The 13,457-nt window shown below is 40.5% G+C and overlaps 1 protein-coding gene across 3 annotated transcripts in view; it reads right to left on the bottom strand.

Moving 5' to 3' along the window:
* Window positions 1–13,457, bottom strand: part of tenm4 (teneurin transmembrane protein 4) — a 969,538-nt gene that overhangs the window by 99,295 nt on the left and 856,786 nt on the right. For all 3 annotated transcript variants that reach the window (XM_070892063.1, XM_070892064.1, XM_070892065.1), the window contains one exon: window positions 12,784–13,033. In XM_070892063.1, the coding sequence (XP_070748164.1) occupies window positions 12,784–13,033 (250 nt within the window). The remainder of the gene's footprint in view (window positions 1–12,783; window positions 13,034–13,457) is intronic.

Here is a 13,457-nt window from a genome sequence, read left to right as displayed (position 1 = left end):
GTACTCTGGGATGCAGACTATCAGGCCCCAGGGATTTATCAGCCTTCAATCCCATCAATTTCCCTAACACAATTTCCCGCCTAATAAGGATATCTTTCAGTTCCTCCTTCTCACTAGACCCACTGTCCCCAGTACATTCGGAAGGTTATTTGTATCTTCCTTCGTGAAGACAGAACCAAAGTATTTGTTCAATTGGTCTGCCATTTCTTTGTTCCCCATTATAAATTCACCTGAATTCGACTGCAAGGGACCTACATTTATTAATTCACGCAATCTCATTACACATTATCAGATCTAAAATAGTCTGCTCCCTGTTTGGTTCCACAATGTATTCTAAAAAATCATCCCGAATACACTCTATGAACTCTTCCTCAAGGCTACCTTTGTCAATTTGGTTTGTCCAATCAATATGAAGATTAAAATCACCTATGATTATTGCAGTACTTTTCTTACAAGCCTCCATTATTTCTTGATTTATACTCTGTTCTACTTTGTAGCTAATGTAAGGAGGCCTATCGACTACTTCCACCAATGACTTCTTTCCCTTATTATTTCTTATCTCCACTCAAACTGATACTACATCTTGATCTTCTGAGCCAATATCATTTTTCACTACTGCACTGATCTCATCCTTTATTAACAGAGCTACCACACTTCCTTTTCCTTTCTGCCTATCCTTTCGAAATGTCAAATACCCCTGAATATTTAGTTCCCAGCCTTGGTCACCTTGCAACCACATCTCTGTAATAGCTATCAGATCATAACCATTTATTTCTATTTTGCCGTCAACTCACCTATCTTGTTACGAATGCTGCGTGCATTCAGATAGAGAGCTTTTAATTTGGTCTTTGTACCATTTTTCCCTACTCTGACCCCACTTTCTGATGCACTTTTATCTTTATACACTCTCTTGCTTTCTGTCACATTCTGGTTATCATTGCCCCTATCGCTACCCTGCACTATTGCCTTCTGGTTTCGTTTGGACTTTAAATTTCTGCTCACCTGATCCCTCCCCCCCACTATTTAGTTTAAAGCCCTAGTTATTTGATTCGCCAGGAGTCTAGTGCCAGCATGGTTCAAGTGAAGCACGTCCTGACGGAACAGCACCCTCTTATACCAGTTCTGATGCCAATGCTCCATGAATCGAAACCCATTTCTCCCACACCAATCTTTGAGCTATGCGTTCATCTTATTTACCCGATGCAAATTTGCTCGTGGCTCAGGTAGTAATCTAGAAATTATTACCTTTGTAGTTCTGCTTTTTAATTTAACCACTAGCTGCTCATACTCCCTCAGAAGAATGTCTTTTTTTGTCCTACCTATGTCGTTGGTACCTACATGGACCATGATAACGTGATCTTTCCCTTCCCACTCCAAGTTCCTCTCCAGCCCAGAGGAGATGTCCTTAACCCTGGCACAGGGCAGGCAACACAACCTTCGGGACTCACGCTCTTGGCTGCAGAGAACAGTATCTACCCCCTAACTATACTGTCCCCTACCACTACAACATTTCTTTTTACTCCCCCAACTTGAATGGCCTCTTGTACCATGGTGCTGTGGTCAGTTTTCTCATCCTCCCTGCAGTCCCTGCTCTCATCCACAGAGGGAGTAAGTACCTCGTACGTGTTGGACAATTGCAAGGGCTGAGGCTCCTCCATCACTACATCCTGGGTCCCTATACCTGCCTCACTCGTAATCACACCCTCCTGTCCCTGAACAAATTTGAATTATTTAACCTATAGGGTGTGACTTTCTGCTGGAACACAGTGTCGAGGTAACTCTTCCCCTTGCTCAACCTCCACCCACTGTTCTCACTCCTCTCTCTCTAACCTCTCCCCCTCGCCTCATCCTTTTCCCACTCCCTCATCTCTTCTCCACATGAATCTCCCCTCCACTGCTCCCCTGTTCTTAATGTAATTTTTTCACTGGTTCCGACAGTGCAGCTGCTCATTGTAGCCTCCAAATTCACTGTGACTTCCTCCAGAAATGTTCAATTTTTTCCTTCCCCCTCACCCCCATAAAGACCTCGAATATTCCTATGGTCTACCTTTTTTCTACCACTATCCTGTAATTCAGCACCACCTTTGTCTTTTCCTACCCTGTCAGCTTTCACCTCACCCCAACATTGCTTTATCATTCTTCTCCATCCCACCCCCTGTTCGACCTTCAACCTCTTTCCTATTTTTTCCCATCTATTTTTGCAATCCTATCTGTGTCCTGGTTCAATGAGCCTGAACACTCTAACCCTCCTTGACTTGAAGATTGCACAGCTTGATTTCCCATGTGCAAATCCATGGGTGACCAACTTGTTATATGTTAAATATGGTGTGTGGGGGCATGGAATCATGGGACCTTTGCCCCATGGGCGATCCATTATACTGTGAGTTAGACCTGCAGGTGGCGCTGTGACAGAAGGGTTCAATTTTAAGATGTATCACACCTTGCTTGCCACAGATTCATCCGGCCTGATGTCACACACATTAGATGTTACTGTACTGTTATGTGGACTTTTAATATTTTGGACCTTCTTTCCTCTTTAAGTGTTTACTTGAAAAATAAAAATAATTGATTTGAAATTTTAATTTTTCAGCCCTTGTGCCAGCCAGTTTGCTTTCCTGTGGCCTACTTTCTTTACCTGGTGAGGGGCCTCTTGCAATACCTGGTCCTGACATCCCCCTTGAGCCTCACGCTTATATTTTTGAACAAGCCTGAGAGCCTGTTGTGCTGTCTCTTTCATTTTTTTCCCCTTTATATATGTTGTGATTTTTTTTCTTTTATTTGTGACACTCAAGGATATCGCCATCACCATTTCATCCCTCCTTCCCCCCCAAATACCCGCAGCCATCATGGTCATCATGCCGCGACGGTATTATGGGTGCCCAACATCTCCACAAAGCAAGTTTCTTACAAATTTGGGGATATCGCAGCATAAATTCTCGATAAGTTTCAGGACGTGTCTCCCACTGCCACCTTGTGCTTCCTGGTTCCTGCCATCACCTTCTCTACTCCCAGTGCTACTGCCATGGCTGACACTCTGGACATTTTTGGAAGGTTCCTTTCATGGTTTGAGCACTCTATTAATCATAACATGAATTTCCTGCAAATCTGAGGTTGTCCACAATGCAGACAGTTTAATTTTATAGCACATTGACAACCATTTTACAGGGTAAACTAATATATTTAAACGGCATGATTGCTGTCTTAAGGATGTGGATTTTTAATAAAATAGCCATTTGGTGTTTGTGGTGAACTTCTATATACAGCTAGTGCCTGCTCCTTCCCCTCTCCCCAACTCACACCTCCATCTGATGAGCTTCATTAGTCTTCACTGGTCAAATCAGATGAATATTTCATTTCAGGCCATCTTGTCATGTAGTGCAGTGTTGTTCAATATGTTAGCCATTAGCCACATGTGACAAATTGCATTTCTGATTAGTAAATAAAAATGGAGTAACATACACCGTCATTGAGCATTTTATACAATACACATATTTACACAGCGTATGCTTGTGTACTTTAACCTTTTTGTTCATTTGTTGGCAAAATGGTATGACAAAAAGCAGAGTGTGCAAGTGTTTTTTTTAAATCACTGAGTGCTTTAGTTCTTTGGTTACTGAGTGTGAAAGATTATTGTTAAATAAATGTACACATAAGGTGCATTTACCTGTATTGTTTGAGTGTATGAACTAGAATTAGTGCACGTAGCTAAAATTGTGTCACTGTAACCATATTTATGGCTAGCTTTGTTGGACAATACAGATATCGTAAGTGCACTGGCTCCCAAATCAGGGCTCTCAAATCCAAGCTATACCACCATCTAATGAAGAAAAGGAATGGCCAGTTTTGCTGACCATTTGATGGTAAGAGGTGACAGATCTGTTCGTCTAAATGAACCAGGCACAGCATTTCATTTTATACAAAAAGTGAAGACTAATTTGTGTATCAAAATGGAAATTCTTATTTCCTTCTGCACCAATATCTGACAGCAGAAAGCACATAAATTAAATGTTATTTCAGGGATGGCACTCACTCATCATGCTTCCATTCATTTGCCTTTATGGTGTGAACTGCTTCAATTTAATTACTCACTGTACTAGAACTCTAGGACTGCCTCACAAGATTTCCCAAGAATATTTAATAGTTACTCTTGCAATTTAAGATTTTTTATTATGTGTTTTTATTGCTTTCTTATGAAGACAAAATAAAACTTTCAACGACATGAAATATTCACCACAACAGACTCAGCTGAACTTACACACAGCTGAACTCCTTCCCCAAACACTGCTGGCTATTGACTGTGAGAGAATAATAATGGCATTATTAATTGGAATCCCCATCTCTGGATTATTTCATTTGATTCTCCCTAGACTATTTTATCTTTATATCTGAACGCCTTGACCTTCAAAGGGATCAAGGCCATTACAGTGTGGCATGAAATGCTCCATTTATATTCATTTCCCAATGATACTCCAAATGACAGATGGGTACTGCAGTATTATCTGATTTTTTCTCTTAACCCGACAGCAGTTCCACTCTGCCTATCACTATCACAGTGTAACAATTGCAACTAACTTCACAGAGCTGACTGTTGCTTAAGGTGTTTTTGCAAAACAAATAACTATATTATTCAACAAAGTTAAGTAGTACATATCATTGCCTTACCTGTGCCTGAAATCTTTATTTCTGACAGAAGACAGGTACAGAAGAGACAGAAAAAGGATTCAGTATTAGTTTTTAAGAAAAACGTGAATATCCAAGAAGACTATTGACAGCCAAGACAGATTACCACAGATCAGTTTATGAGATTAAACAAAACTTTTGTAAATGTAAAAGGAGGTGATAGAAAAATAAAGCTTTTAGTTTTCAATTTCCTTCATCGAGTTTTCCTCCATCTGTTTTATTTGATCATATAGAGACAGGTACATTATTTGAAAAACCAGTTTACTCTGGTACCAGTAAAACAAATTTTCTCTAACGTCTCGTGCAGGTCAAACCTATTCCATTACTGAACACTAATGCTCTACTAATGTTTTCTCCCAACAACTCAGGTTTAGTAAGATCCATACTTGTGGAACTTGTGAAGTTAGAAGTGACAGATTTCGACAAGAGAAGTACAAACCACATTCACAGTTTTGTACTGATCTTTTGCAAACTTTCATCCAAACTACCTCAAACATCTAGTTGGGACAACATACAAACACAACATAGGAACATTAGGAACAAGAGTAGGCCATTCAGCCCATTGAGCCTGCTCGGCCATTCATGGCTGATCTGCACCTCAAATCCATTTATCCACCTTTGCTCCAAATCCATTGATACCCTTAACTAACAAAAATAACCATAGGCAGTTCACAGTTCTAGAGAAGTAATTGATTTTGACTTGGCTGGTGTCATGTGTATGTTCACTGGAAGGTATATTGGTCAGAGATATCCTCCCGGACCTGTTACTTGACTGAGTATTTAATCAACTATACAACAAATAGCACAGTGGAATTATTCCTCAGTGGACTACAGTGTGTCTTACTTTACAATGCTGTGGTCATGGGTTCCAAAAATCAACAAAACATGCTGCACTCACTCAAACTTGTAAATGTTAGTTTAGACCACTGCAGTGTATTGGTCCACATGCCCAGGACACCCTGTTTTAGCTCTTAATATGAGATTTAAAGTCAGCAAGTTAACTTACTCAGACACAGCACCGCACAGCAGCTGTGACAATGTCAAGTGTTACATGTTAAAGGCTCTCATTCAGAACATCAGGTCAGACAGTTCACCAAAGGTAACAGTAGTATAGTTTCCACAATTGTAAGGGGTTGTGCCACCGACTATTGCTTTTTTTTTTACTCCTGGAATATGCTTGGATTAAGTCCAAAGTGATGGTATAAAAGCCTCTTTTCTTTGATTGTAATATAGAATATACCAGCCCTTAATAATCAGATCAGACTTATAATCAAATGTTGGTTTGTTGATGAAGGATCTAAATGAAGAATCCATGGTCAGGTGGTTTCAATCCAATTCCAAAGTGGAATGGGTCCAGACTAGCAAAAATGTCCAGACATTTGGCACGATTTGATAAAGATGATGACGGATGTTACAAAGAGAAACGTGAGCTATAAAACAATCATGTTGATGTAATGTTGGCAGTCTCCTTAGACCAGGATTGATACCATTCTATCCTAATCCAATCCAACCATAGGAGCACTTAATGTTGGCTTTTGCTGACAACCAATTACAGCAATGCTTAAGTCCTTCAGAATGTCATCCAATGTTTGATCAATGCAAGTAAAAAGTCCCTTCCTAACTTTGATCTAGTTATGCAATTTTTAAAAAATTCAGTCATGGGATATGGACATCACTGGCAAGCCAGCATTTATTGGCCATTCACTAACTAAACTTTTAACTAATTTTTCACTGTCTAATATATCTCTAGATTTCCTGTCATGTTATAAGGGAAACCAGTTAATCTGAGTCTCTGGCACTTTTTGTGCCCGTCAAAAATTTTGATTGGCAGCGGATCACATGCCTACCTACATATGACACATGCCAAAGATATTTCCACATTGTCACAGGTGCTTGTCTGTCCTGCATACTAAGGTGCCTCAACATTGACCCAACAAACTTCAACTGGGTCAGTGCTGGAGTGAACTGGTGAGAACCATCTGACGTATTTATTGGATTACATCTTAAGGACTTTTAGTCCCACTCTCACCACTAAATGATGCTGACGACTAAGTAAAGTGAGACTACAAGAAAAAAATTTCAATGAGTGAACAAAATTTCTAAAATACATTTAATTAATAGTAAAACTTCCTATTTGAAGTTACACTGAATTACTGTAAAGAAAGAATGAGAACAAACCCTAACCTAACCAGGCGGTATCAGATCAGCTATCCATTTTATACTCCTCCCAATCTGACAGATGATTGGAGTCAGTTTTCCCCTGGGTGGGTTTAGTTAAAATTACCCCTAATATTTCTGCTTTGTGCAGACAATAGTATCAAAACTGCTGCAATCAGGAGGAAAAGGACGTGGAATCCAGTACAGAAACCAGGGGCTAGACTTTCCACTAGGTGGCTAAGGCCCAAAAAAATGGGCCTTATTCCAGCGATGTGTGATGTATTGCCTATGCTGATCGCTGGCATAAGGCCCATTTTTTTTTTGAGATTTTCCACTCAGCCTTACCCCAGCGATGTCAAATGGGCAATCTGATTTCTCAGCGATCTCTCGATCGCCCAAAAAAAGAGGAAGTGAAACGAAAGTCCAAAAAAAAAGCTTCCTTAGCAACGATATTGTACGCATGTGTGGGATTTTTTTTTTGGGTCGATTTTTTTTGCCGCATTTGGAGAGTTCATGGGTCATCACACATGCTCAGAAGGACAGGGAGGTTCGGAGAGAGCGAGAGAGAAGGAGAGAGCCATTGAGGAAGCAGTGAGGAAGAAGTTTGTATTTTGCTAATTTGATTTAAAATTCAAGAATGGAAACACCAAATAGAAGGGCGATGGAGAGGCAAAGGGCAAAAGCCTTTAGTGAGGAGGCGAACGAGGCCCTTGTAAATGTTGTTTCCACAAGGTTGTTGGACTTGACACGGGGTGGCCTTGGGAAACCTCCACCCCGTGCCTATCGACAGATCTGGCTGGAGATTGCCGATGTGGTCACACGACATCCAATGAGGTGCAGACGGCTAACCAGTGCCGCAAGATATGGAACAGCCTGCTGGCAGCTGCCAGAGTAAGTTGGATTTAAAAAAGGAGGGAGAGAGAAAACAGGGAATTATAGACCGGTCAGCCTGACATCGGTAGTGGGTAAAATGATGGAATCAATTATTAAGGATGTCATAGCAGTGCATTTGGAAAGAGGTAATATGATAGGTCCAAGTCAGCATGGATTTGTGAAAGGGAAATCATGCTTGACAAATCTTCTGGAATTTTTTGAGGATGTTTCCAGTAAAGTGGACAAAGGAGAACCAGTTGATGTGGTATATTTGGACTTTCAGAAGGCTTTCGACAAGGTCCCACACAAGAGATTAATGTGCAAAGTTAAAGCACATGGGATTGGGGGTAGTGTGCTGACATGGATTGAGAACTGGTTGTCAGACAGGAAGCAAAGAGTAGGAGTAAATGGGGACTTTTCAGAATGGCAGGCAGTGACTAGTGGGGTACCGCAAGGTTCTGTGCTGGGGCCCCAGCTGTTTACACTGTACATTAATGATTTAGACGAGGGGATTAAATGTAGTATCTCCAAATTTGCGGATGACACTAAGTTGGGTGGCAGTGTGAGCTGCGAGGAGGATGCTATGAGGCTGCAGAGCGACTTGGATAGGTTAGGTGAGTGGGCAAATGCATGGCAGATGAAGTATAATGTGGATAAATGTGAGGTTATCCACTTTGGTGGTAAAAACAGAGAGACAGACTATTATCTGAATGGTGACAGATTAGGAAAAGGGGAGGTGCAAAGAGACCTGGGTGTCATGGTACATCAGTCATTGAAGGTTGGCATGCAGGTACAGCAGGCGGTTAAGAAAGCAAATGGCATGTTGGCCTTCATAGCGAGGGGATTTGAGTACAGGGGCAGGGAGGTGTTGCTACAATTGTACAGGGCCTTGGTGAGGCCACACCTGGAGTATTGTGTACAGTTTTGGTCTCCTAACCTGAGGAAGGACATTCTTGCTATTGAGGGAGTGCAGCGAAGGTTCACCAGACTGATTCCCGGGATGGCGGGACTGACCTATCAAGAAAGACTGGATCAACTGGGCTTGTATTCACTGGAGTTCAGAAGAATGAGAGGGGACCTCATAGAAACGTTTAAAATTCTGACGGGGTTAGACAGGTTAGATGCAGGAAGAATGTTCCCAATGTTGGGGAAGTCCAGAACCAGGGGACACAGTCTAAGGATAAGGGGGAAGCCATTTAGGACCGAGATGAGGAGGAATTTCTTCACCCAGAGAGTGGTGAACCTGTGGAATTCTCTACCACAGAAAGTTGTTGAGGCCAATTCACTAAATATATTCAAAAAGGAGTTAGATGAAGTCCTTACTACTAGGGGAATCAAGGGGTATGGTGAGAAAGCAGGAATGGGGTACTGAAGTTGCATGTTCAGCCATGAACTCATTGAATGGCGGTGCAGGCTAGAAGGGCCGAATGGCCTACTCCTGCACCTATTTTCTATGTTTCTATGTTTATATCTGTCTTAAAACCATATTTAAAAGTCATATTTAAAAGCACACATATGTATTATTTACTTCATGTTTATAAATTATTATGTATTACTTACTTGATGTTTATAAATTGCAAACAAAATCCTCAATGTTATTTATAATGTGAAGTAATAACATTAATTGAAAAACGACATTAAATTTAAAAAAAAATTACATTACCAATTACATTTATTCACCCTAATACTAAGTTGCATGTTATAGTATTTAAAATTATTCATATGCAGCTACCAGAGTAAGTTGCATTTTAATATTTAAAAGATATTTAAAAGTCATTAAGTTGCATTTCAATATTTAAAAGATATTTAAAAGTCATATTTAAAATCATACATATGTATTATTTACTTACTGTTTATAATTAGAATATTAAAAATTATTCATATGCACTACGATGTTCTGTAATAATTGAACATTTAAATCAGTCTTCAATGTTTATTGTCATGTCCAGTAGCTTATGCCGTACAATGTTCAATGATTATTTACAGAAAAAGATCAGTATGAACCGCGCGAAGCAAAGGAGAACGGGTGGCGGCTCTGCAACAGTGCACACACTTAATTCATACAAGGAGCTTGCGGTGGCCTTGGTGGAGCCTGAAAGCCGTTCTGTCACGACTCGTGGTGTGGCCAAGCCCACCCTCGAGTCTGGTGAGTAATGCGAAATGCGCAATGTATCAAACATTACTAAATACATACGAGAAATATCATAGTTACGCATTTGTTATGCAATTATAATTAATTAATTTAGATGTAGTCTGATCTATGAATGAGGCCATGTTAACCCTGATGAACCCTTGTGTGTACGTGGTTTTGCAAAGTATTGCAATGTTTTAGGTTATATTGAAATATTGACATTGATATTGAAATATTGAAATATATTGATATGTATTGTTATGAGTTGTTTAGAAATTTCATTCATCTTTCTAAGGTCAAGTGTCCGTTGAGCAGTGCTCAGTAGCAGAGACATCTCAAAATGTGATAGATCCCTCAAGCAGCTTGCAGGAAGTTGCGACGGCAGAGGACGAGGAAGAGGATGATGAGATTTTTTTGTGGCGGGGGGGCGAACAACCAGCGGCCATCTCGATTGAGATTGAAGAAGCACCGGGACTAAGCGGTGTGCAGGTGGCGACATCAAGGTGCGTCATTTTGCAAACGCCGACCCCACGGAGGTCTGGTCAGTGTGTCAAGCAATTGCCTATCATGGACGGCCAGACAGAGAGCTTAATTTCCCTGTGCAGGGAGATGGTCACGATTGGTCGCGATGTTATCCAGAGGTTCGCGGGATTCTCTGTGAACTGGAGCCAGTTCTCCGCGAACTGGAGCCAGTTTCCAGCATCCTGGAGTGAGTTTGCACGAACTTCTCCAATTGGTCTTCCGGCAGGCACAGACTGCAAGGGAGACCTTGAAGGCCATTCGGCAGCAGACAGCCGCAACCAATGCCCTACGGCATGCATTGCTGGCTAGACACGGTGCAGAACCCCAAGGTGTCGTGTCTGCTCACAGTGAGACCCCGAGCACGCAAGCGAGTACGGAGGACACAATTCCTCCTGACTCGGAAGTGGAGCTTCAGGCTTCCGCTTCCGCTCCGTCACCTCCACCACGGCAGGAAGTCTTGCCGTCCCACTCTGCATGACATCTTGGTGTCGGTCTGCGTAGACCAAAATGGGCGGGTGGGGTTTCAACACGGGGTGGGACTGGACCTGGAGGGAAATGTGGCCACAGATAGGGAGGGAGGCGTTTTTTCAAAAAGTTTGTTCGCTTGTTCAATTATTCTTGTTCCTGTTTTGTTACTTTTGTTAGTCGTTAAAGGTTAATTGTTAATTGTTAATTGTTAAGATTTTTGTGTATTTGAGGGAAGGGTGGGTTGGTGCTGGGGGCGGGGGATTGGAGGGATAGCTTTTACATTTTTATTTTCGTTTTTGTTAATAAAAAATTATTTCTTTAATTCAATAAATTGTGTGTGTCTTCTCTCTTAGTTACATTAGTTATCAACTATACAGATGCAATTCCATATCTGAGCATTCTATTAATGTACGAGTACTTTAGTAACACTTCAGTAACAGTAAACTTTATAAAATAAGCATAAGTTCTGATGATAGACCATTGCAGGCAAGACCTAAAGGACACCCCAAGCAATTGAAAATATTTTGATTAACCCTAACTGTAAATCAACATCTGAAATGTCCACATTTAGCAAGTGGAACCCCTTTCTGTTATGAAAGACCTCCGCGTTATTTCATGGTGCTTTGAGGGCAATGTGCATACAGTAACAATATCTAATCACTGTACTCTGCACTCTCTGTACTCTATACGCTGTTTACCAGTCAATTTGATAGGCACCAACATCAGTAAATAACTTCACTATGTAAAAGATTTTTAATAAATTCAATATATAAAATATATATAAAACCTTCTAATATGTTCTATTATATAAAACCTATTCACTAAAAACGTAATAATACCATTATGAAAAATTACAGCTCTCATTAAATTCTATTATTTCAAACCTAATTATATAAAACCGAAACGTAATAATAACTATATGAAAACTTACAGCTCAGTAAATTATACAATGTAAAACCTATTTAATAAAAATAACGTAATAATACGTATTTATATTTCCTGTCTCAATATTCTGAGTACAACTAGCTCTCTAATTAAATCACAACTAATCCTCTACCCTTCCATTGAAGTCAAAATGGCATCCATAGTGCCCATTTTCCTTCTCTTAGGTTCAGAAAAAGCAACTATTTCTCAGCACTGTTTTGGGTCTTACATCGGCCCAGCGAAGTGCATGCTAGGTGCTGAAAATTGGGATGGGTCTTCTGTGGCTATAATTCGGCGATCTTCTCGGCGATCAAAGTGAAAACTTAAGCACCTGTTTCTCGGGCGATATTTTGGGCCCAGTTTCCACTTTTTGCTCAAAATGGGCGATAAAAGTCCGTTTTGGGCCATATATGGGCCATAAATGGGCGATATGAAGTGGAAAATCTAGCCCCAGGCTTTATATACAATGTAGTGGTGGCAGATCATCTAACCTAAATTGCATACATTTCCACAAGGACCAGTGGTTAGTTGACAGCATCATCGTCTGAGACCCAGTAACAAATTGCCTCTCACTCTTGGTTGGTGCGTGATGGCATCTATGGAATCAGAAGAACCTTTTTTGATGTTACTTAACAGAAATTGGGCAGGGAAAAAGGAGACATTACGGCCCCCTAAATGCTAACAAAGCAATAAAAAGTTCTTATTTTTGCTGTATCTGCATAATGTACTTTGTTCCCAAAACAAGTAGGTAGCAGAGGATGTGCCCCTAAGCCCTTCTCTGTATTTCTCATGAGCTAAGAGTCCTCTAATTTTTCCTTTCTTCCTCCTCCTCAAATTGTCTAACTGACACTGCCTAATCTGGGAAACTAATGCAAACATATTTCACATCATTCTATGATGCAATATATTAGTTTATCCACAATGCCATCCTTATTAGGACATTGTTACATTCATTTTACCCACATTTCTGTGACTGAACAACACCACAGAGCTTCTATGAATTCGATCAGTCCCTAAAGTTGCCATACCTTAACTCCAATATATTTGTGACATTGCCTGAGGGGAAGATCCGACGAACATAATTAAAATCACCAACATATATGCTTCCATCTGATCCACACGTCAATGCAACTGGTGCAAGGAGTTTGTTACCAGCTGCAAGGCCATTGCAGCTTGGACAGGAAGTGCTGCGTCTTCGACCATTTCCCATAATGCTTCCAATGACAGGTGGCTGCTGGGATATAAAATTATTTTCCCCATTTCCCTTGTGTAAGATACCTGCAATAAAATAGATGATGGTTAATATTTATATTTAATAAAGTATGTGAAAACGAATACAGTTGGAATAGAACATGCATTAAATGTATATCAAATCTTTTTAACAATTAATACATCATTTGTTATTACAACACTGATCACTGATTGGTGTGCATGCATGATTTTCACCAATTATTTTTACTTGAATGACTATAATTGGTATTACTGTTCAAATGAGAAACTCCTGATAACAAACTTTAGAGTGGTTATGATGTGGAATGCACGGCCTGAAAAGGGTGGTGGAGGCACATTCAATCGTGGCTTTCAAAAGGGAGTTAGATAAGTACCTGAAGGAAAAACATTTGCAGGGCTACTGGGAAAGGGATGGGCAGTGGGACGAGCTGAAGTGCTCTTGCAGAGAGTCACCACGGGCTCGACCGGCCGA

The sequence above is a fragment of the Pristiophorus japonicus genome, chromosome 10 (assembly GCF_044704955.1).
Source record: "Pristiophorus japonicus isolate sPriJap1 chromosome 10, sPriJap1.hap1, whole genome shotgun sequence".
Classification (NCBI taxonomy): domain Eukaryota; kingdom Metazoa; phylum Chordata; class Chondrichthyes; family Pristiophoridae; genus Pristiophorus; species Pristiophorus japonicus.
The sequence above is the reverse complement of the archived record's forward strand: the minus strand, read 5'-3'. Positions and strand labels throughout refer to the sequence as shown.